Source organism: Oncorhynchus gorbuscha, linkage group LG26 (genome assembly GCF_021184085.1).
Source record: "Oncorhynchus gorbuscha isolate QuinsamMale2020 ecotype Even-year linkage group LG26, OgorEven_v1.0, whole genome shotgun sequence".
NCBI classification, from domain to species: domain Eukaryota; kingdom Metazoa; phylum Chordata; class Actinopteri; order Salmoniformes; family Salmonidae; genus Oncorhynchus; species Oncorhynchus gorbuscha.
In genome coordinates this window covers 39,671,258-39,691,733 of record NC_060198.1, presented here as the reverse complement: position 1 = coordinate 39,691,733, position 20,476 = coordinate 39,671,258, and the positions used below count along the sequence as shown (strand labels likewise).

The 20,476-nt window shown below is 46.1% G+C and overlaps 1 protein-coding gene across 1 annotated transcript in view; it reads right to left on the bottom strand.

Moving 5' to 3' along the window:
- Window positions 1-5,373, bottom strand: part of LOC124015153 (voltage-dependent calcium channel gamma-2 subunit) — a 116,839-nt gene extending 111,466 nt beyond the window's left edge. The window contains exon 1 of the mRNA XM_046330143.1: window positions 3,375-5,373. Within this exon, the coding sequence (XP_046186099.1) occupies window positions 3,375-3,600 (226 nt within the window). The 5' untranslated portion in view covers window positions 3,601-5,373. The remainder of the gene's footprint in view (window positions 1-3,374) is intronic.
- Window positions 5,374-20,476: the final 15,103 nt, after the last annotated feature.

The following is a 20,476-nucleotide window of genomic DNA, read 5'->3' as shown; positions in this document are numbered from 1 at the left end:
TGTAGTATTTAGTATTGTATTGGGATCCCTAATTACTCTTCCTCGTGTCCAAACAGGAAACAAAACAACAAATAAAATATCTAAAATTCATAATATAATATACATAATCCTCCTGTTGGTAGAGCATGGTTTGTGGGTTTGATTCCCTTGGGGACCCGTACGAAAAAGTCTGAACATATATGTACTGTAAGTCACTGTGGATAAGAGCGTCTGCTAACTGACTTACATGTAAATCTGAATAACATACATAACACTACATAGTACTACTTAACCTCCTGCCTCTACCTCACGCTTCAGAAACAGGAGATGACTCCTGCCCTATGAGCCGTTCTGGCTCTCACAAGGCCACCCACCTACAGAACACAATACAATATACTGTATAATACAGTGCAAATTACAATACAAAACATATTAAAATGACTGCGCGTCATTTGATGTGAATGAGTGAAGCAAGCATAGAACTGTGATGTATGCTGAGCTTTAATCTTTGACCTTCCTCGTAATGGACTGTGTTACTCCTGTTAGATGTTGTTTGCCCAAATAGTAAGCCAGGGGCACATTGTTGCCAAATCTTGTGGAGGGATTTTTGCTGATAGCACACATATTTTGGTTCCTCTGATGTCAGGACAATTGAATCAAATGCTGCAACAGATCAAGGGATTCAGCATTCATATGAACCAGCTCCAAGGGCAATGTGAGATTTCACAAATGAATCGCATGCTTTGGCGATGGCATATGCTATTGCATTTTCAGTATGACTGATAGCACAGGCAACTAGTGAAAACAAGTGTAAATCTACAAAAACTATATAAACCATATTTTATGGAACCATCGAAGTGCTCCACTCTCTCTTTCCACTCTCTTTCCCTCTCTCTTTCCAGTGAGAGGGAAAAGGACCTGAATGTTCACCGGAGGAGAGATCAGCGAGAAGTGCCTCAACCTTCACACAAACATGCATACACGCCACCACGCACGCACGCACGCACGCACGCACGCACGCACGCACGCACGCACGCACGCACGCACGCACGCACGCACACACACACACACACACACACACACACACACACACACACACACACACACACACACACACACACACACACACACACACACACTCAGCCTGTATGGCTACTTTCTCATGGGTGAGGCTATGTATGGTATTACAGTGACTGGAGTGAGCAGTAGAGTGGTAGATGGTTGTGTGGGCATTCCCCTCTGTGATCAGTGGCTCTCCTCTCCAGGAGCTGATTAAACAAACACAACCCCTCGCCCACCTGGGCACACAACATGAGCTGTATGAGTGGGCCAGAGCTGGGCTACAGCAAATCACTGTCTGCATTGTCAGTTGTGATACAGACAGGATGCATCATCATTTATCGCAACAAGGCAGCTACCGATATATGAGACGTGTAGGATGATGATTCTCCATACAAAGTACCCACTTGATTTCAGCATTGGCATGAACCTCTTCATGCTGTAGTTACAGTATCCACCTGAGATGACAGACATAGCAGCACCACACCTGGTCTGTAGCAGGAGCTTCTTGTGGCTGAGCTGCTGCTTATACTCCACTGCAGCTGGATCCGGCTCTGCAGTTTACTTCCTATTTTTCAATATCACAGATTTCGGTACAAATTGTGCTAATTACCCAGGAATAAATTTACCCGATTGCGTTTTTTAAAGCCCAATTTCCACAGCGGGAAGTCGTTTGGATTGGTATTCAAATGAATCTGACCTCGATGTGTAAATGCGATGGTGCCGTTCTCCGCTTCCTCCCCTCATCAAGGCCTGAGACCATTCATGAATCGCAAATGACAAATCAGTGTTCATTTCCTGCGATTTGGATCACCAATTCAAAGGAGGGTGGCTGTTATCTTGCCACAAAAGAGAAGCTACGGCATATGGGCTTTGTAATTGTAATTCACCTTGTGCCAAGTATAGGAGATTTTGGTCAGGTCTGGACTATGAACAACTGTCTGTTAATTACATAACAGCCTGACTAAGACAAAGGCCAGTCATATCACACCACTGATTTTCTCCACCTTCACAGATAAGTGTGAATTTTCAACCAAGGTTAAAAACCTCTAGTCTTTGAAAACCTCTCCACAGCTGTAGTTAACCCGTGAAGGGTCACATTGAGACCTAAAATGTCTCTCCCACTGTTTGTCCTGGCTAGCACAGGAGAACAGATGCAGAGAGCTCCTGGAAAGGGTAGCTGCAGGGTGTCAGACAGTCCTTGAACAAACCTTATGCAGATGCTTAAGCCGCCCTGACAGATATGGCCAACGTCAGCCATCCTACCTTGGTCAAAATCACCCAGTAATGTTGATTAATACATTAACATACAACAGTACATTTATTACCCAGGAAACTCTCTAAAAAAAATACATCCCTGTAATTTCCTATTTTTTTATACATTTTTGCCAATGTGAATTTAACATGACAAAAAGCACAACTTTATTCTGTGCAAACATACACATTTTGAAGAGTTCAAATCATCAGATCTTTACAGTTGAGTGTCACTGACATTATTTTCATCAACCACTTCCTGGGCTGACTTCACCTCAGGCTGTTAGAGCAGAGATCTGACCTGAGACTGACTGCTTACTGCTTATCAAATGACAGAGGAGTGTGCAGAGAGACAGGAGGCCTGCGTGAATCTCTCTGCTAAGAAGATGTATCGCTGCGTAACCTCACAAGGTTACGCTCAAAGTCAGCATCTGACGCCTCCGCCAGAGCATGACAGGAAACAAGACCCGCTGTGTGTCGAGTCAAGACGTGGGAGGTGGTCTTGAACCTGCGCTTGAGAGGTGACTGTGTTTGACAACTCAGAAAATACTAAGCACTGCCAGTTCAAAGGGTAAATGACAAGCACTGTTAAGGCACCACATCATCCAGAGGTCAAACGTGGGTTCTGGATGGAAATAGACATTTGACAGGAATGGCTGACTCTCTGTTGCTCTTGTGCACTGGTCATTATCATATGTTTTCACAATTAGAAATGTTTGAAGAATGGCATGGTCACTTGGTGCTGTTTTGAACAATTACAATCAACTGGTGGCAAAGAATGTAGAAAAGTCATGTTTTGAAGGTGTTGCGTGGGGATTGTGTATAGGCCTAAGAGGTGTGAAATGGAGGGTTCTTACAGTAGTTCATTGACCCAATTCTGTGTTTGATACACTATATGGGGATAAAGATAAACCTGATCCACATAGCATTTGTCAGTAGAAAAGCAAAGGAGGGGATAAAAGTTATAAAGTCAACGAATGGTATAGGTTTTACTACATGTAGCCAAAGGCTCAAATGTAACCACTATGGTATACTGACATGGAGAAAATAAAGTGACTGCAAAACGCATGTGGCTCAATTACCTTCTAAGCAACACGTCCTCCACAATCCCGAATGGGTCATCACCTCTTCGTTCTTCTTGCTGGTCTCGTTATCGCTGACCGACTTTGACTTGCACGTGCCGCGCGAGTACAGCCAGTAGTCCGTGCCAACCGCGATGGTCATGAGACTGAAGGCGGCAAATGCGCCGACCGTGGTCAATAGCATCTGAACTCCGCGGTCAAACAGACCCATATTTCCGCATTCCATGAAAGGGGGACCCCCTTTCCTCTTGATATATAGGAAATAAATATTTGAAAATTTACGGGACCAAACCAAACTAAAAAAATGGGATATATTTGAACGAAAGGAGGGGGAAGGAGGTGGATGCGGTAGGAACCTTATGGTTGCGTTTGGTTGAGGACTGACTAAGAGAAATTGGGTTGTCTTTTAGGGTAGTTTGTGGAGGAGGACGCAGTGTCTCTCTCCCCAGATGGGTTCTTACTAAATGTTACCCCAAATATAAGAATTATGGACAAGGTAATGGACTCTAAAATGGACTATAGCGTCAACTGTTATCCCTATGACTACAACTAGCCTACACTGGCAGTTGCAGCATAAACCTACTAATGTAAAGATAATATTATGTATAATATACAATCACAGTAAGTGATAGGTAGAGAGAGTCTGTTATATAAATGGAAAAAGAGAAAGCCTCAATCAAAATTCAGTAGGCTATTACGCTTTGAGACTAGCTTTTGTCTCGTGCTTTACAATGTAGCATTTAACACATGTAGATCGCTGGCAATGTGTTTCTTGATGTGCAAGGTTAGCAGATAAGTACTATTTTATGGACAGCACTGAATGAATATGAGCTGAAATGGATGAAGAGAAGAGTGGTGTTAGAGTAATGGTAGGCTTACAACAATCCTGCCTGGCAAGTCAATACGTCTCTTAGATGCGAAATTAATTACAATTATTGTTGGCATATAATGTTGAATTTGTATATATTTTATGTTGAATTATGTTTGAATAACCCTATGTCAGGGCTATTATAGTCAAGGTGGAAAAGCAAGGAGAGAAACAGGGACGGGAAATGAAGGACATGGAAAATAAGAAAAGCAATTGTAAATAAATTGACGATTCAAGTCCAGTGCAAACAAATGAAAATATTCCTGGGGTTTATATTATATAAGAAAGTAAAATACTATAGGGCTTGCATCAATTTGATAAATCAACCAACAATGAAATGAAGAAATCAAGCCCAATGAATAAATCAATTAATTAGTAAAGAAATAGATAAATCAGGTCGAAAACAAATTAAACAAACGCTAGATTTCCTTTTTCCTAAAATTCTGATCCCCAGTTTCCATATGTAGCCCTTAGCTCTTTGAAGGTTTCCGCTGAAAATGGGGATTTGCGGCTGGAAAGGGTGCAGTCGACGATCCGGAGAGAGCGGGGTGCATCCAGCAAGGCAAGCCGACCATTACTCGACATAGAGCCGGGAAGAGGAGAAAGAGGAATTGGGGATGCCGCTGGAACTGATCCGTTTTAGTACCACTGTTAATACTGTTGTTACTTGGATATCCAAATGCACGGTTGTATCACACCCAGAACCGGAACCAGAACCTTCCCACTTGCATAGTCCTTGCGCCATGTAAATCGAAAATAATCTGATAGAAAACTCAGTTGCAAATCAAAGCAAAAAACGACAGTAATATGTTCAATCCTTGTTCCTCCCCTTGTTCGTTCAGATGACAGCGGAGTTTTTCTTCTGAGGGTGTAGGAGTGTGTAGCTGGGCTAGAAAAATATTACACAACCGGAGGAAGAGACCGAGAGCACGCCACGCCGACCCAACAGCACCGATCCACAGAGCGGTTGAAAAGGGCGCAAATTGGAGTCCGTATATTCTGGATGTCAGTGTCAGCGCTATGCATTTAATTGAAGTTTTCTCCTCTAAAACGATGGTTTATGTCAGTGTTTGAATGCTGATTGTAGTGCTGAAGATATGAGCATATTTTCTTCCCACGTTGACTGATGCTATACTCTGGCTTTAGTAGGCTACAGTGCTCGTCCACCGATGCTGGAAAGATAGCCTATTAAAGATTTGAATTCCATTTCTGGAGTGGAGGGAGGGGTGAGTAGGGGGTGCGGGGGTTGCGGGCTGGTTTTGTGTGTGTATGGGTATATGTGTGTGTGTGTGTGTGTGTGTGTGTGTGTGTGTGTGTGTGTGTGTGTGTGTGTGTGTGTGTGTGTGTGTGTGTGTGTGTGTGTGTGTGTGTGTGTGTGTGTGTGTGTGTGTGTGTGTGTGTGTGAGTGTGTATGTGTGTGTGTGTGTGTGTGTGTGTGTGTGTGTGTGTGTGTGTGAGTGTGTGTGTGTGTGTGTGTGTGTGTGTGTGTGTGTGTGTGTGAGAGTGTGAGTGTGAAAAGAGGGGGGTGGGGTTAGTTAGAACTGGTTGAAGGATTATGGAGAACTGTATTTTATATTTATGCATTAGCATTATAAACGTGCTTTGGGTTATCGCCACCCCAGGTTTTTATGACAGTCTATTCATGGTGCTCATAATAATATAATCCCCCAAATGATTTATTGGATTGAGTCTGAATTGCGTGACTACTATTTTTCGTGCTAGCTTGGATGGGACTTTGGGTGCCAATTTCTCAGATTTTGGTTTCTCTCCCTCTATCATAATTTGTTTAACTACCAAATAACATTTTCATATTTTGACGCAGGGCAGCCTTATGAGATGGACTCGCTTTTGGGCTGTTTTCAGACTTGGCCATTTTGATGCAAACAATCACAGTGTCATTTATAATTGCAAAGCAGTCAGATTTATTAGCTCCTAATTACATGTAATTACTCCATGCACCTTCACTGCAATAACTCTGAATGGGGAACTAAGCAGGAGGAAGCCAGAGAAACGCGCGCGGGTTGTCCGCCACTGCTCTTGAATGTGTGGTCCACTCTTAAAGTGCTGAAAGGACAGCTCCCTCCGCGCGCTGTAAGCGTCGTTCAGTGTTCAGGAGCTTGTCTCCACCTAGCTTTCATGCGCCGCAACTGCAATTGAGCGTTTCATTCAAACAGCTATAGAAAGAACAAGGGGAGTGCAGAGCGGGCATTAGAAAATGATTCCCTCCTATTGTGGATATATTTTCTTGTGATCATGACATAACAAACGTTGTTTTGTCGAGTTTACATAGGAGTGGATTTATTGACGACGGCTTGACAATATGGCTAAGGCAGAGCCAAGGGTGGATCAATGCATCAATTTTTTATTTTGATAAGGGATTAACCCAGGCAGAAATGGCATTTTGTCTGGCAGTTATATATTGCTTTCAGTTTTGGCTCCAGTACAACCCAATTTTAAAGATGTAAAAGTGATGTTGCACTACTGTTTTAAATTGAATGTTGAATGTTTATGGCAAGGAAAGTTAACATTGAGGTTTGTGGTTGACTACCAATGAAAGTTGATTTGAATTTCTTGAATAGTTTTAACAGGGAGGTTGTCCTGTCAATACCAGCCAAACACAGTCACAAACAACAATTAAAAACTAGTACAGAAAAATAAAACTAGTAAGACAGATGAAGTTGTTTTTAAATACTCAAACATTTCATGAAGGTTACAGTCTATTTGTCATTTCAGCCATAAATGGTGGGCAAAATGTTGTGTTACTGAAGGACAGCACCGCCATTCATCCAGTTATAAAAATCATCTCACTGACACATTTCGGGCGGCAGGTAGCCTATCAGTTAAGAGCGTTGGGCCAGTAACTGAAAGGTCACTGGTTTGAATCCCGAGCTGGCAGCGCTTGAGCAAAGCAGTTTACCCCCAAAAACCACTGTGCAAATGACATTGATCAAGGCAGCCCCCGGCATCTCTCTCTGATTCAGAGGGGTTGGGTTAAATTTGGAAGACACATTTCGGTTGAATGCATTCAGTTGTCTGACTGACTAGGTATCACCTTCCCATACTGTAACATGTGCAGTTTGTAATTCCTCAGTTTGTCTTACATTGCTGGAGCTTTGATATGAAGGCCCAGGCCTATAGGATACTGACAACAGTTGTGCTCTAATCAAAGATCTTAGATCTTTGTAGAGTCTTACTGCCTTTGGTCCACCATGACACTGCTGTCAATCTACCGTCAAGAAATCCACTCATATTTATAGAGTTTATCTTGTGATCTCGACAAAACAGCTTTGGTTATGTCGTGATCAGAAGATAAATAAGTTGTGATCTCGACATAACAATGCAATAATTGTTGTATTAACATGTGCTCTCTGGACTGCCTTAGAGAACCAACCATAGGCCTACCATACATTTGTGCAATTAACTCATGCAATGTATGGCTATAGTTTGCGTATGGATATTTTTCTGCCATTCCATTAGGGTGGAGTCGTGTCGACTCTTGCTCCTCACAATAAGGCCCATTCATTTGATCTTCCTGGTGATTATTCAGTCTAATTCTTCAACTATGGCAGGCTTCTCCCTCCATCACTCATCTCTAATGTTTACCCAACCCAGCCATATACACAGATCTGGGGGCCCATTTGCCCGTGTCCCAGTGGCTTTACTGAGCAATTAGCAAACAAATAGCACTGCTAGTTTTGGCCAGGGACTCTGTGATCTCAACAAACCGATGGAGCAAATAAATTGATGCATGAACAATGGATTGGGACTGGGAGCTGGGAGCTGGGGACTGGGAGCTGGGAGCTGGGAGCTGAGCGCTGGGGACTGGGAGCTGGGGACTGGGGGCTGGGAGCTGGGGACTGGGAGCTGGGGGCTGGGGACTGGGAGCTGGGGACTGGGAGCTGGGAGCTGCGGACTGGGAGCTGGGGGCTGGGGACTGGGAGCTGGGGACTGGGAGCTGGGGACTGGGAACTGGGAGCTGGGGACTGGGGACTGGGAGCTGGGGCTGGGGACTGGGAGCTGGGAGCTGGGGACTGGGAGCTGGGGAGCTGGGGACTGGGAGCTGGGGACTGGGAACTGGGAGCTGGGGAGCTGGGGGGCTGGGAGCTGGGGACTGGACTGGGAGCTGGGGACTGGGAGCTGGGGACTGGGAGCTGGGGGCTGGGGACTGGGAGCTGGGAGCTGGGGACTGGGAGCTGGGGACTGGGAGCTGGGAGCTGGGGACTGGGAGCTGGGGACTGGGAGCTGGGGACTGGGAGCTGGGGGTTGGGAGCTGGGGACTGGGAGCTGGAGACTGGGAGCTGGGGACTGGGAGCTGGGAGCTGCGGACTGGGAGCTGGGGACTGGGAGCAGGGGGCTGGGGACTGGGAGCTGGGAACTGGGGACTGGGAACTGGGAGCTGGGAGCTGGGGACTGGGAGCTGGGGACTGGGAGCTGGGAGCTGGGGACTGGGAGCTGGGAGCTGGGGACTGGGAGCTGGGGGTTGGGAGCTGGGGACTGGGAGCTGGGGACTGGGAGCTGGAGACTGGGAGCTAGGAGCTGGGGACTGGGAGCTGGGGAATGGGAGCTGGGGACTGGGAGCTGGGAGCTGGGGACTGGGAGCTGGGAACTGGGAGCTGGGGACTGGGAGCTGGGGACTGGGAGACTGGGAGCTGGGAGCTGGGGACTGGGGGCTGGGAGCTGGGGACTGGGAGCTGGGGATTGGGAGCTGGGGACTGGGAGCTGGGGACTGGGAGCTGGGGAGCTGGGAGCTGGGAGCTGGGGACTGGGAGCTGGGAGCTGGGGACTGGGAGCTGGGGATTGGAAGCTGGGGACTGGGAACTGGGGGCTGGGGACTGGGAGCTGGGGACTGGGAGCTGGGGACTGGGGACTGGGAGCTGGGGACTGGGATCTGGGGACTGGGAGCTGGGGACTGGGAGCTGGGGACTGGGAGCTGGGGACTGGGAGCTGGGGACTGGGAGCTGGGAGCTGGGGACTGGGAGCTGGGGACTGGGAGCTGGGGACTGGGAGCTGGGGACTGGGAGCTGGGGGCTGGGGACTGGGAGCTGGGGACTGGGAGCTGGGGACTGGGAGCTGGGGACTGGGAGCTGCGGACTGGGAGCTGGGGACTGGGGGCTGGGAGCTGGGGACTGGGAGCTGGGGATTGGGAGCTGGGGACTGGGAGCTGGGGACTGGGAGCTGGGGAGCTGGGAGCTGGGGACTGGGAGCTGGGAGCTGGGGACTGGGAGCTGGGGATTGGAAGCTGGGGACTGGGAACTGGGAGCTGGGGACTGGGGACTGGGAGCTGGGGACTGGGGACTGGGAGCTGGGGACTGGGAGCTGGGAGCTGGGGACTGGGAGCTGGGGACTGGGAGCTGGGGACTGGGAGCTGGGAGCTGGGGACTGGGAGCTGGGAGCTGGGAGCTGGGAGCTGGAGACTGGGAGCTGGGAGCTGGGGACTGGGAGCTGGGAACTGGGAGCTGGGAGCTGGGGACTGGGAGCTGGGAGCTGGGGACTGGGAGCTGGGAGCTGGGGACTGGGAGCTGGGGATTGGGGACTGGGAGCTGGGGACTGGGAGCTGGGGACTGGGAGCTGGGGACTGGGAGCTGGGGACTGGGAACTGGGAGCTGGGGACTGGGAGCTGGGAGCTGGGGACTGGGGAGCTGGGACTGGGAGCTGGGGACTGGGAGCTGGGAGCTGGGGACTGGGAGCTGGGGACTGGGGACTGGGAGCTGGGGACTGGGAGCTGGGAGCTGGGGACTGGGAGCTGGGAGCTGAGAGCTGGGGACTGGGAGCTGGGAGCTGGGAGCTGGGGACTGGGACTGGGACTGGGAGCTGGGGACTGGGGACTGGGAGCTCGGAGCTGGGAGCTGGGGACTGGCGAGTGCTGGGAGCTGGGGACTGGGAGCTGGGAGCTGGGGACTGGGAGCTGGGAGCTAGGAGCTGGGGACTGGGAGCTGGGAACTGGTGACTGGGAGCTGGGAGCTGGGGACTGGGAGCTGGGGCCTGGGAGCTGGGAGCTGGGGCCTTGGAGCATAGGGTTGGAGTGAGATGTCAACACAAGATCGACATGATCTGGAAAAACTCTGGGCCTAGTTTTAGGTACCACCTAACTGGGCCAAGAGACTTTCCTGGGCAAGTCATATGATCAGGAAAACCTGCTGGCCATAGTCATCTGTCCTAATTTGAGTGTTTTTATAATGCAGGCCATTTTGAACCTGGTTACTGACTGTATTGGCAGTCCCTAGCGCCCCACTCATTAATGAGCCTGATGTATTAGACCCATGGGACCCACCTCTGATCTACACAGCCCTTCCATTGGATATCAAATAAACACTTGAGCCTATAAGGTGAGCAGAAACCTGGCACACACATACCACTGGCTCTGTCATCTGGTCTGTGCAGGTGGAATATCTGGGAGCTTCATCATAAAATAAAAGTCATCATCATCTTCTTCCCAAGCATTAGGTTATGAGCTGTGGGCAATGTCTCCGTGACACGTTTGGACAAGGTGATTTGTGTTTCTCTTACTTCAGCATTTATCAGTTCTGAACAGAGAAACACTCCCTCACACTGTAGGTCTTTAATGTGCGACTGAGATGAAACATTTTCATCGGTGTCTTGCTCTGAATGGAAACCTCACATACATTTTTCTCAGCCCACTGTGTCCTCTCTCCCTTTATTTATTTCTTCCTCCATTCCTCTCATCTGGGTCAAGATGAAAAATGCTTAGTCTCTGTAATCCCTAGTCCTGTGGAAAATGCATTTTTTCCTATGTCAATAAACAGCACCTTCATTTCACCCTCATATTTGTGTGTATTTTTCATCTGTCTTTCTGTGTGTCTTCATTTGCTTGCCCTTCCCCTCTCTTCATCCGATCTGGACCCCTCACTCACACTACCACTACCCAGCTGGGAGGGGGGGCTTTTGCTCTGACTAAAGACCTCTCTGATTCGTCGTCGCGACCAGGATTTGGGACACCCTTGCGTTTATTAAACAATTACCCCTGACAGGCGAGCCTGCACCAATCAGAGGGAGCCCAGTTCCGCACCCACACAACTCCCAAATTGACTCTTTATGTCAATCTGTAGGTCCGGCATAATCAGGGCCTTGGTAAAGCACCCCTGGAGCATTGGCTTAAGGAATGCTTTAAGTAAATTGTGCTCTGGAGTAAAAAAGATGGAGGAGAGGGAGGAGAGGGAAGAAAAGTGTTGGCCCACTTTGAAGGAGGCAGCAGCCCTTTGAACGCTAGTCTCAAACCCTGTTAAATGAAGGGGATCCCCGTTAAGTGGGAGTCTCTGGGCGAGGTTCTACCCTGGAGCAGTTTGGTCTTTGGGGCCGATCTCTTTAGTCTCTACATCTCTGCTCTGAGGCAGGGAGGAAGGGATCCCAGAGACAGGGCTGCACTGCTGCCATAGGGGCTAACAGTACAGTGCATCATGTGCTTCTGTAGTCTATATTAACAGGGTGTACAATGGATATGGTTGTGTTGGACAAACTGCATGAATCCACCAAGCTCATCCCATTGCTGACCCCACTCAAATGTCATCCCTTGCTTTCCAGCCTGTTTCACAGGACAGTGTAAAAATACAACAATTTCCTCCCCTCTAAATGGATAGCATAATGTTTTCATTGTGGCCATTGACAGTTATTTTAGATAAAGCTGATGACTGGCAGCTGGCTGCCAGAATAACTAGACTCATTCACCAGGGGGTGCTAGTCTTCTCTTCACCAGGTGGATGTGGGGTGCATGGACCTACTTATTGTTTCTCATCATTACCAACTGACAGACCACAGTCTCCACAGCAGTCCCATTCTCAGACTGAGAGTGGAAACATGTCCCTATGCCACAAAATTGTTTGCATTCCAGTTCCATCCAACTACATTCAGACAGTCAAAAGACAACGTACCAAGCATCTTCCCTGCCACCATCCCCACCTTCATCCCCTCTCTCCACTAGATTGATCATCTGTGTAATGAATTTAATCACTCTCATGACAGGTGCCACAATTCCTCCCTACCCCGCGATCTACTCTTCCCTCATCCCTCTATTCCTCTATTCTTCTGTATTCTTATATTCCTCTGTTCTTGTTTTCATCTATTCCTCTGTTCCTCTGTTCCTCTATTCTTCTATTCCTCTGTTCCTCTATTGTTCTGTATTCTTATATTCCTCTGTTCCTGTTTTCATCTATTCCTCTGTTCCTCTGTTCCTCTATTCTTCTATTCCTCTGTTCCTGTTTTCATCTATTCCTCTGTTCCTCTGTTCCTCTATTCTTCTATTCCTCTGTTCCTGTTTTCATCTGTTCATCTGTTCCTCTATTCTTCTATTCCTCTGTTCCTCTATTGTTCTGTTTCTCTATTCCTCTGTTCCTGTATTCTTATATTCCTCTGTTCTTGTTTTCATCTATTCCTCTGTTCCTGTATTCTTATATTCCTCTGTTCCTGTTTTCATCTATTCCTCTATTCCTCTGTTCCTCTATTCTTCTGTATTCTTATATTCCTCTGTTCCTGTTTTCATCTATTCCTCTGTTCCTCTGTTCCTCTATTCTTCTATTCCTCTGTTCCTGTATTCTTCTATTCCTCTGTTCCTCTATTGTTCTGTTTCTCTATTCCTCTGTTCCTGTATTCTTATATTCCTCTGTTCTTGTTTTCATCTATTCCTCTGTTCCTCTGTTCCTGTATTCTTCTATTCCTCTGTTCCTGTTTTCATCTATTCCTCTGTTCCTCTATTCCTCTATTCTTCTATTCCTCTGTTCCTCTATTGTTCTGTTTCTCTATTCCTCTGTTCCTGTATTCCTATATTCCTCTGTTCTTGTTTTCATCTATTCCTCTGTTCCTCTGTTCCTGTTTTCATCTATTCCTCTGTTCCTCTGTTCCTGTATTCTTCTATTCCTCTGTTCCTGTTTTCATCTATTCCTCTGTTCCTCTATTCTTCTATTCCTCTGTTCCTGTATTATTCTATTCCTCTGTTCCTGTTTTCATCTATTCCTCTGTTCCTCTGTTCCTGTATTCTTATATTCCTCTGTTCTTGTATTATTCTATTCCTCTGTTCCTGTTTTCATCTATTCCTCTGTTCCTCTGTTCCTGTATTCTTATATTCCTCTGTTCTTGTTTTCATCTATTCCTCTGTTCCTCTGTTCCTGTTTTCATCTATTCATCTATTCCTCTGTTCCTCTGTTCCTGTTCCTGTATTCTTATATTCCTCTGTTCTTGTATTATTCTATTCCTCTGTTCCTGTTTTCATCTATTCCTCTGTTCCTCTATTCTTCTATTCCTCTGTTCCTGTATTATTCTATTCCTCTGTTCCTGTTTTCATCTATTCCTCTGTTCCTCTGTTCCTGTATTCTTATATTCCTCTGTTCTTGTATTATTCTATTCCTCTGTTCCTCTGTTCCTGTATTCTTATATTCCTCTGTTCTTGTTTTCATCTATTCCTCTGTTCCTCTGTTCCTGTATTCTTATATTCCTCTGTTCTTGTTTTCATCTATTCCTCTGTTCCTCTGTTCCTGTATTCTTATATTCCTCTATTCCTCTGTTCCGCTGTTCCTGTATTCTTATATTCCTCTATTCCTCTGTTCCTCTGTTCCTGTATTCTTATATTCCTCTGTTCTTGTTTTCATCTATTCCTCTGTTCCTCTGTTCCTGTATTCTTATATTCCTCTGTTCTTGTATTCTTATATTCCTCTGTTCCTGTTTTCATCTATTCCTCTGTTCCTGTGTTCCTGTATTCTTATATTCCTCTGTTCTTGTATTCTTATATTCCTCTGTTCCTGTTTTCATCTATTCCTCTGTTCCTCTGTTCCTGTATTCTTATATTCCTCTGTTCCTGTTTTCATCTATTCCTCTGTTCCTCTGTTCCTGTATTCTTATATTCCTCTGTTCTTGTTTTCATCTATTCCTCTGTTCCTCTGTTCCTGTATTCTTATATTCCTCTATTCCTCTGTTCCTGTTTTCATCTATTCCTCTGTTCCTCTGTTCCTGTATTCTTATATTCCTCTATTCCTCTGTTCCTGTTTTCATCTATTCCTCTGTTCCTCTGTTTGTATTCTTATTCCTCTATTCCTCTGTTCCTGTTTTCATCTATTCCTCTGTTCCTCTGTTCCTGTATTCTTATATTCCTCTATTCCTCTGTTCCTGTATTCTTATATTCCTCTGTTCTTGTATTCTTATATTCCTCTGTTCCTGTTTTCATCTATTCCTCTGTTCCTCTGTTCCTGTATTCTTATATTCCTCTGTTCCTCTGTTTCCTGTATTCTTATATTCCTCTGTTCTGTTTTTCTATTCTCTTTCCTCTGTTTCCTCTGTTCTTGTATTCTTATATTCCTCTGTTCCTGTTTTCATCTATTCCTCTGTTCCTCTGTTCCTGTATTCTTATATTCCTCTGTTCTTGTATTCTTCTATTCCTCTGTTCCTGTTTTCATCTATTCCTCTGTTCCTCTTCTATTCCTCTGTTCTTGTTTTCATCTATTCCTCTGTTCCTCTGTTCCTGTATTCTTATATTCCTCTATTCCTCTGTTCCTCTGTTCCTGTATTCTTATATTCCTCTGTTCTTGTTTTCTCTGTTCCTCTGTTCTGTATTCTTATATTCCTCTGTTCTTGTTTTCATCTATTCCTCTGTTCCTCTGTTCCTGTATTCTTATATTCCTCTGTTCTTGTATTATTCTATTCTCTGTTCCTGTTTTCATCTATTCCTCTGTTCCTCTGTTCCTGTATTCTTATATTCCTCTGTTCTTGTTTTCATCTATTCCTCTGTTCCTCTGTTCTTCTATTCTTGTTCTTGTTTTCATCTATTCCTCTGTTCTTCTATTCTTCTATTCCTCTGTTCTTGTTTTCATCTATTCCTCTGTTCCTCTATTCTTCTATTCCTCTGTTCTTGTATTATTCTATTCCTCTGTTCCTCTATTCTTCTATTCCTCTGTTCTTGTTTTCATCTATTCCTCTGTTCCTCTGTTCCTGTATTCTTATATTCCTCTGTTCTTGTTTTCATCTATTCCTCTGTTCCTCTATTCCTCTGTTCCTCTGTTCCTGTATTCTTATATTCCTCTGTTCTTGTTTTCATCTATTCCTCTGTTCTTGTATTATTCTATTCCTCTGTTCCTGTTTTCATCTATTCCTCTGTTCCTCTGTTCCTGTATTCTTATATTCCTCTGTTCTTGTATTATTCTATTCCTCTGTTCCTGTTTTCATCTATTCCTCTGTTCCTCTGTTCCTGTATTCTTATATTCCTCTGTTCTTGTTTTCATCTATTCCTCTGTTCCTCTATTCTTCTATTCCTCTGTTCTTGTTTTCATCTATTCCTCTGTTCCTCTATTCTTCTATTCCTCTGTTCTTGTATTATTCTATTCCTCTGTTCTTGTTTTCATCTATTCCTCTGTTCCTCTGTTCCTGTATTCTTTATTCCTCTGTTCTTGTTTTCATCTATTCCTCTGTTCCTCTATTCCTCTATTCCTCTGTTCCTGTATTCCTCTATTCCTCTGTTCCTCTATTCCTCTATTCCTCTGTTCCTGTATTCCTCTACTCCTCTGTTCCTGTATTAATCTGTACCTCTATTCCTCTACTCCTCTGTTCCTGTATTCTTCTATTCCTCTGTTCCTGTATTATTCTATTCCTCTGTTCCTGTATTATTCTATTCCTCTGTTCCTGTTTTCATCTATTCCTCTGTTCCTCTATTCCTCTATTCCTCTGTTCCTGTATTCCTCTATTCCTCTGTTCCTGTATTAATCTGTACCTCTATTCCTCTACTCCTCTGTTCCTGTATTATTCTATTCCTCTGTTCCTGTTTTCATCTATTCCTCTGTTTCTCTATTCCTCTATTCCTCTGTTCCTGTATTCCTCTACTCCTCTGTTCCTGTATTAATCTGTACCTCTATTCCTCTACTCCTCTGTTCCTGTATTATTCTATTCCTCTGTTCCTGTATTATTCTATTCCTCTGTTCCTCTATTATTCTATTCCTCTGTTCCTGTTTTCATCTATTCCTCTGTTCCTCTATTCTTCTATTCCTCTGTTCCTCTATTCTTCTATTCCTCTGTTCCTGTATTATTCTATTCCTCTGTTCCTGTTTTCATCTATTCCTCTGTTCCTCTATTCCTCTATTCCTCTGTTCCTGTATTCCTCTACTCCTCTGTTCCTGTATTAATCTGTACCTCTATTCCTCTACTCCTCTGTTCCTGTATTCTTCTATTCCTCTGTTCCTGTATTATTCTATTCCTCTGTTCCTGTATTATTCTATTCCTCTGTTCCTGTTTTCATGTATTCCTCTGTTCCTCTATTCCTCTATTCCTCTGTTCCTGTATTCCTCTACTCCTCTGTTCCTGTATTAATCTGTACCTCTATTCCTCTACTCCTCTGTTCCTGTATTATTCTATTCCTCTGTTCCTCTATTCTTCTATTCCTCTGTTCCTGTATTATTCTATTCCCTGTTCCTGTTTTCATCTATTCCTCTGTTCCTCTATTCTTCTATTCCTCTGTTCCTGTATTATTCTATTCCTATGTTCCTGTTTTCATCTATTCCTCTGTTCCTCTATTCCTCTATTCCTCTGTTCCTGTATTCCTCTACTCCTCTGTTCCTGTATTACTCTGTTCCTGTATTCCTCTACTCCTCTGTTCCTGTATTCCTCTGTTCCTCTGTTCCTGTATTCCTCTGTTCCTCTATTCCTCTACTCCTCTGTTCCTGTATTCCTCTGTTCCTCTATTCCTTGGTTCCTCTCTGTCCTGTTCCACTGTGTTCTGTGGTGTTGGCCTGTGTTAGCCTGTGTTCTTCTCCACTGTTCTGCTGTGATCCCCAGTCTTCTGCGCCTTTGTGTATCTGTGTTCTCCAGTGTTCTGCGGCTGTGTTGCATGTTGAGGACACTGCCCCGTCAGCAGCGGTTCCTCTCTGATCCCCGGGTGCCTGTTCTGAGCTGAGCTGAGTGAGCGTTCTGACATGGCTGTCTCTCTCTGCTGCAGCGCCTCAGCTTCTGGTGTTCTGCGGCTGTGATCCACACTGGCCGCCTGGATGGCATCCAATCAGGGTTCAATACTGGGTCATTGTCTTGGTCACCCAATGTTCCATAAAAGATATGGGGATTTTGCACAAAATTGTGAATGCCCGCTGGAGCATTGTATCTTGTGCACATGTTGGTGAATGTATGCAGATGTATAATGCTTGATATGCTTTTTTCATGTTTCTCTATCTGGCATAACCTTATGTAAGTGCTATCAGAAACATAGCCTACATGGTGCATCAATGTAATTGTGCAACTAAAAACATGAGGGCTGTGCATGCTTTCTGCAAGGCACTCTGTCTGGCAGAGTGGTGTGACCAGTCTACATGACACTCAATATCTCAGCATTGGAGCAGTATGTGTTCAGTGCCTGGTGCTGTTGAAGGCACTTATTGTTACTGCTGTGCTATGGAGAGACAGTGCTGTACTGAGTGAGGATGTTATTGCAGTGCCCAGGGGCAGACACGCAGGTATGTGTGCGACTCAAACTGACAGCTACTCACTTCGAACTTACCATCTGTCTTTTCCCATTTAATTTCTGCTTGTGTTCCGTCTCTAACAGATATATAGGCTCAGCAAGGGCCTGATTGTACCCTCAACACACACACGCACGCACGCACGACAGACAGACAGACAGACAGACAGACACACACCCACACACCTCTCTCGCTATCCACTGTTTTCCTCCCTCCAACTTTCACCCTGTTCCCATAATCAATCAGGTGTGTATAATGAATAAAGGGGAGGGGTTTGTCCATATTTAATGGGGGTGTGGCTGGAGGTAATGCATGACCATTCTTTCTCTCTTTCTCTGCTCCTATTTCGTGGTGTGCCACTTCAATGCTTGATCATTCTCTCACTCTGGCCTTTCGTCATTAATCAATCTTTTTCTATGGTGTGAATGGGCCTAAAGCAAATACAGTGCATTTGGAAAGTATTCAGACCCATTGACTCTTTCCACATTTTGTTATATTACAGCCTTATTCTATAATGTATTACATAGTTGTTTTTCCTCATCAATCTAGACTCATAATGACAAAACAAAACCAGGTTTTTAGAAATGTCAAAAAATGTCAACTGAAATATCACATTTACCTAAGTATTCAGGCCCTTTACTCAGTACTTTGTTGAAGCACGTTTGGCAGCGATTACAGCCACGAGTCTTCTAGGGTATGAGGCTACAAGCTTGGCACACCTGTATTTGGGGAGTTTCTCTCATTCTTCTCTGCAGATCCTCTCAAGCTCTGTCAGGTTGGATGGGGAGCATCAATGCACAGCTATTTTCAGGTCTCTCCAGAGATGTTTGATCGGGTTCAAGTCCGGGCTCTGGCTGGGCCATCCATTGCTACGTAAGCTTAACTTTCTGAACATTCGAGACGTGTAGTCCACTTGTCATTCCAATCTCCTTTGCATTAGCGTAGCCTCTTCTGTAGCCTGTCAACTATGTGTCTGTCTATCCCTGTTCTCTCGTCTCTGCACAGACCATACAAACGCTCCACACCGTGTGGCCGCGCCCACCCTAATCTGGTGGTCCCAGCGTGCACGACCCACGTGGAGTTCCAGGTCTCCGGTAGCCTCTGGAACTGCCAATCTGCGGCCAACAAGGCAGAGTTCATCTCAGCCTATGCCTCCCTCCAGTCCCTCGACTTCTTGGCACTGACGGAAACATGGATCACCACAGACAACACTGCTACTCCTACTGCTCTCTCTTCGTCCGCCCACGTGTTCTCGCACACCCCGAGAGCTTCTGGTCAGCGGGGTGGTGGCACCGGGATCCTCATCTCTCCCAAGTGGTCATTCTCTCTTTCTCCCCTTACCCATCTGTCTATCGCCTCCTTTGAATTCCATGCTGTCACAGTTACCAGCCCTTTCAAGCTTAACATCCTTATCATTTATCGCCCTCCAGGTTCCCTCGGAGAGTTCATCAATGAGCTTGATGCCTTGATGAGCTCCTTTCCTGAGGACGGCTCACCTCTCACAGTTCTGGGCGACTTTAACCTCCCCACGTCTACCTTTGACTCATTCATCTCTGCCTCCTTCTTTCCACACCTCTCCTCTTTTGACCTCACCCTCTCACCTTCCCCCCCTACTCACAAGGCAGGCAATACGCTCGACCTCATCTTTACTAGATGCTGTTCTTCCACTAACCTCATTGCAACTCCCCTCCAAGTCTCCGACCACTACCTTGTATCCTTTTCCCTCTCGCTCTCATCCAACACCTCCCACACTGCCCCTACTCAGATGGTATCGCGCCGTCCCAACCTTCGCTCTCTCTCCCCCGCTACTCTCTCCTCTTCCATCCTATCATCTCTTCCCTCTGCTCAAACCTTCTCCAACCTATCTCCTGATTCTGCCTCCTCAACCCTCCTCTCCTCCCTCTCTGCATCCTTTGACTCTCTATGTCCCCTATCCTCCAGGCCGGCTCGGTCCTCCCCTCCCGCTCCGTGGCTCGATAACTCATTGCGAGCTCACAGAACAGGGCTCCGGGCAGCCGAGCGGAAATGGAGGAAAACTCGCCTCCCTGCGGACCTGGCATCCTTTCACTCCCTCCTCTCTACATTTTCCTCCTCTGTCTCTGCTGCTAAAGCCACTTTCTACCACTCTAAATTCCAAGCATCTGCCTCTAACCCTAGGAAGCTCTTTGCCACCTTCTCCTCCCTCCTGAATCCTCCCCCCCCTCCTCCCTCTCTGCAGATGACTTCGTCAACCATTTTGAAAAGAAGGTCGGCAACATCCGATCCTCATTTGCTAAGTCAAAAGACACCGCTGGTTCTGCTCACACTGCCCTACCCTGTGCTCTGACCTCTTTCTCTCCTCTCTCTCCAGATGAAATCTCGCATCTTGTGACGGCCGGCCGCCCAACAACCTGCCCGCTTGACCCTATCCCCTCCTCTCTTCTCCAGACCATTTCCGGAGACCTTCTCCCTTACCTCACCTCGCTCATCAACTCATCCCTGACCGCTGGCTACGTCCCTTCCGTCTTCAAGAGAGCGAGAGTTGCACCCCTTCTGAAAAAACCTACACTCGATCCCTCCGATGTCAACAATTACAGACCAGTATCCCTTCTTTCTTTTCTCTCCAAAACTCTTGAACGTGCCGTCCTTGGCCAGCTCTCCCGCTATCTCTCTCTGAATGACCTTCTTGATCCAAATCAGTCAGGTTTCAAGACTAGTCATTCAACTGAGACTGCTCTCCTCTGTATCACGGAGGCGCTCCGCACTGCTAAAGCTAACTCTCTCTCCTCTGCTCTCATCCTTCTAGATCTATCGGCTGC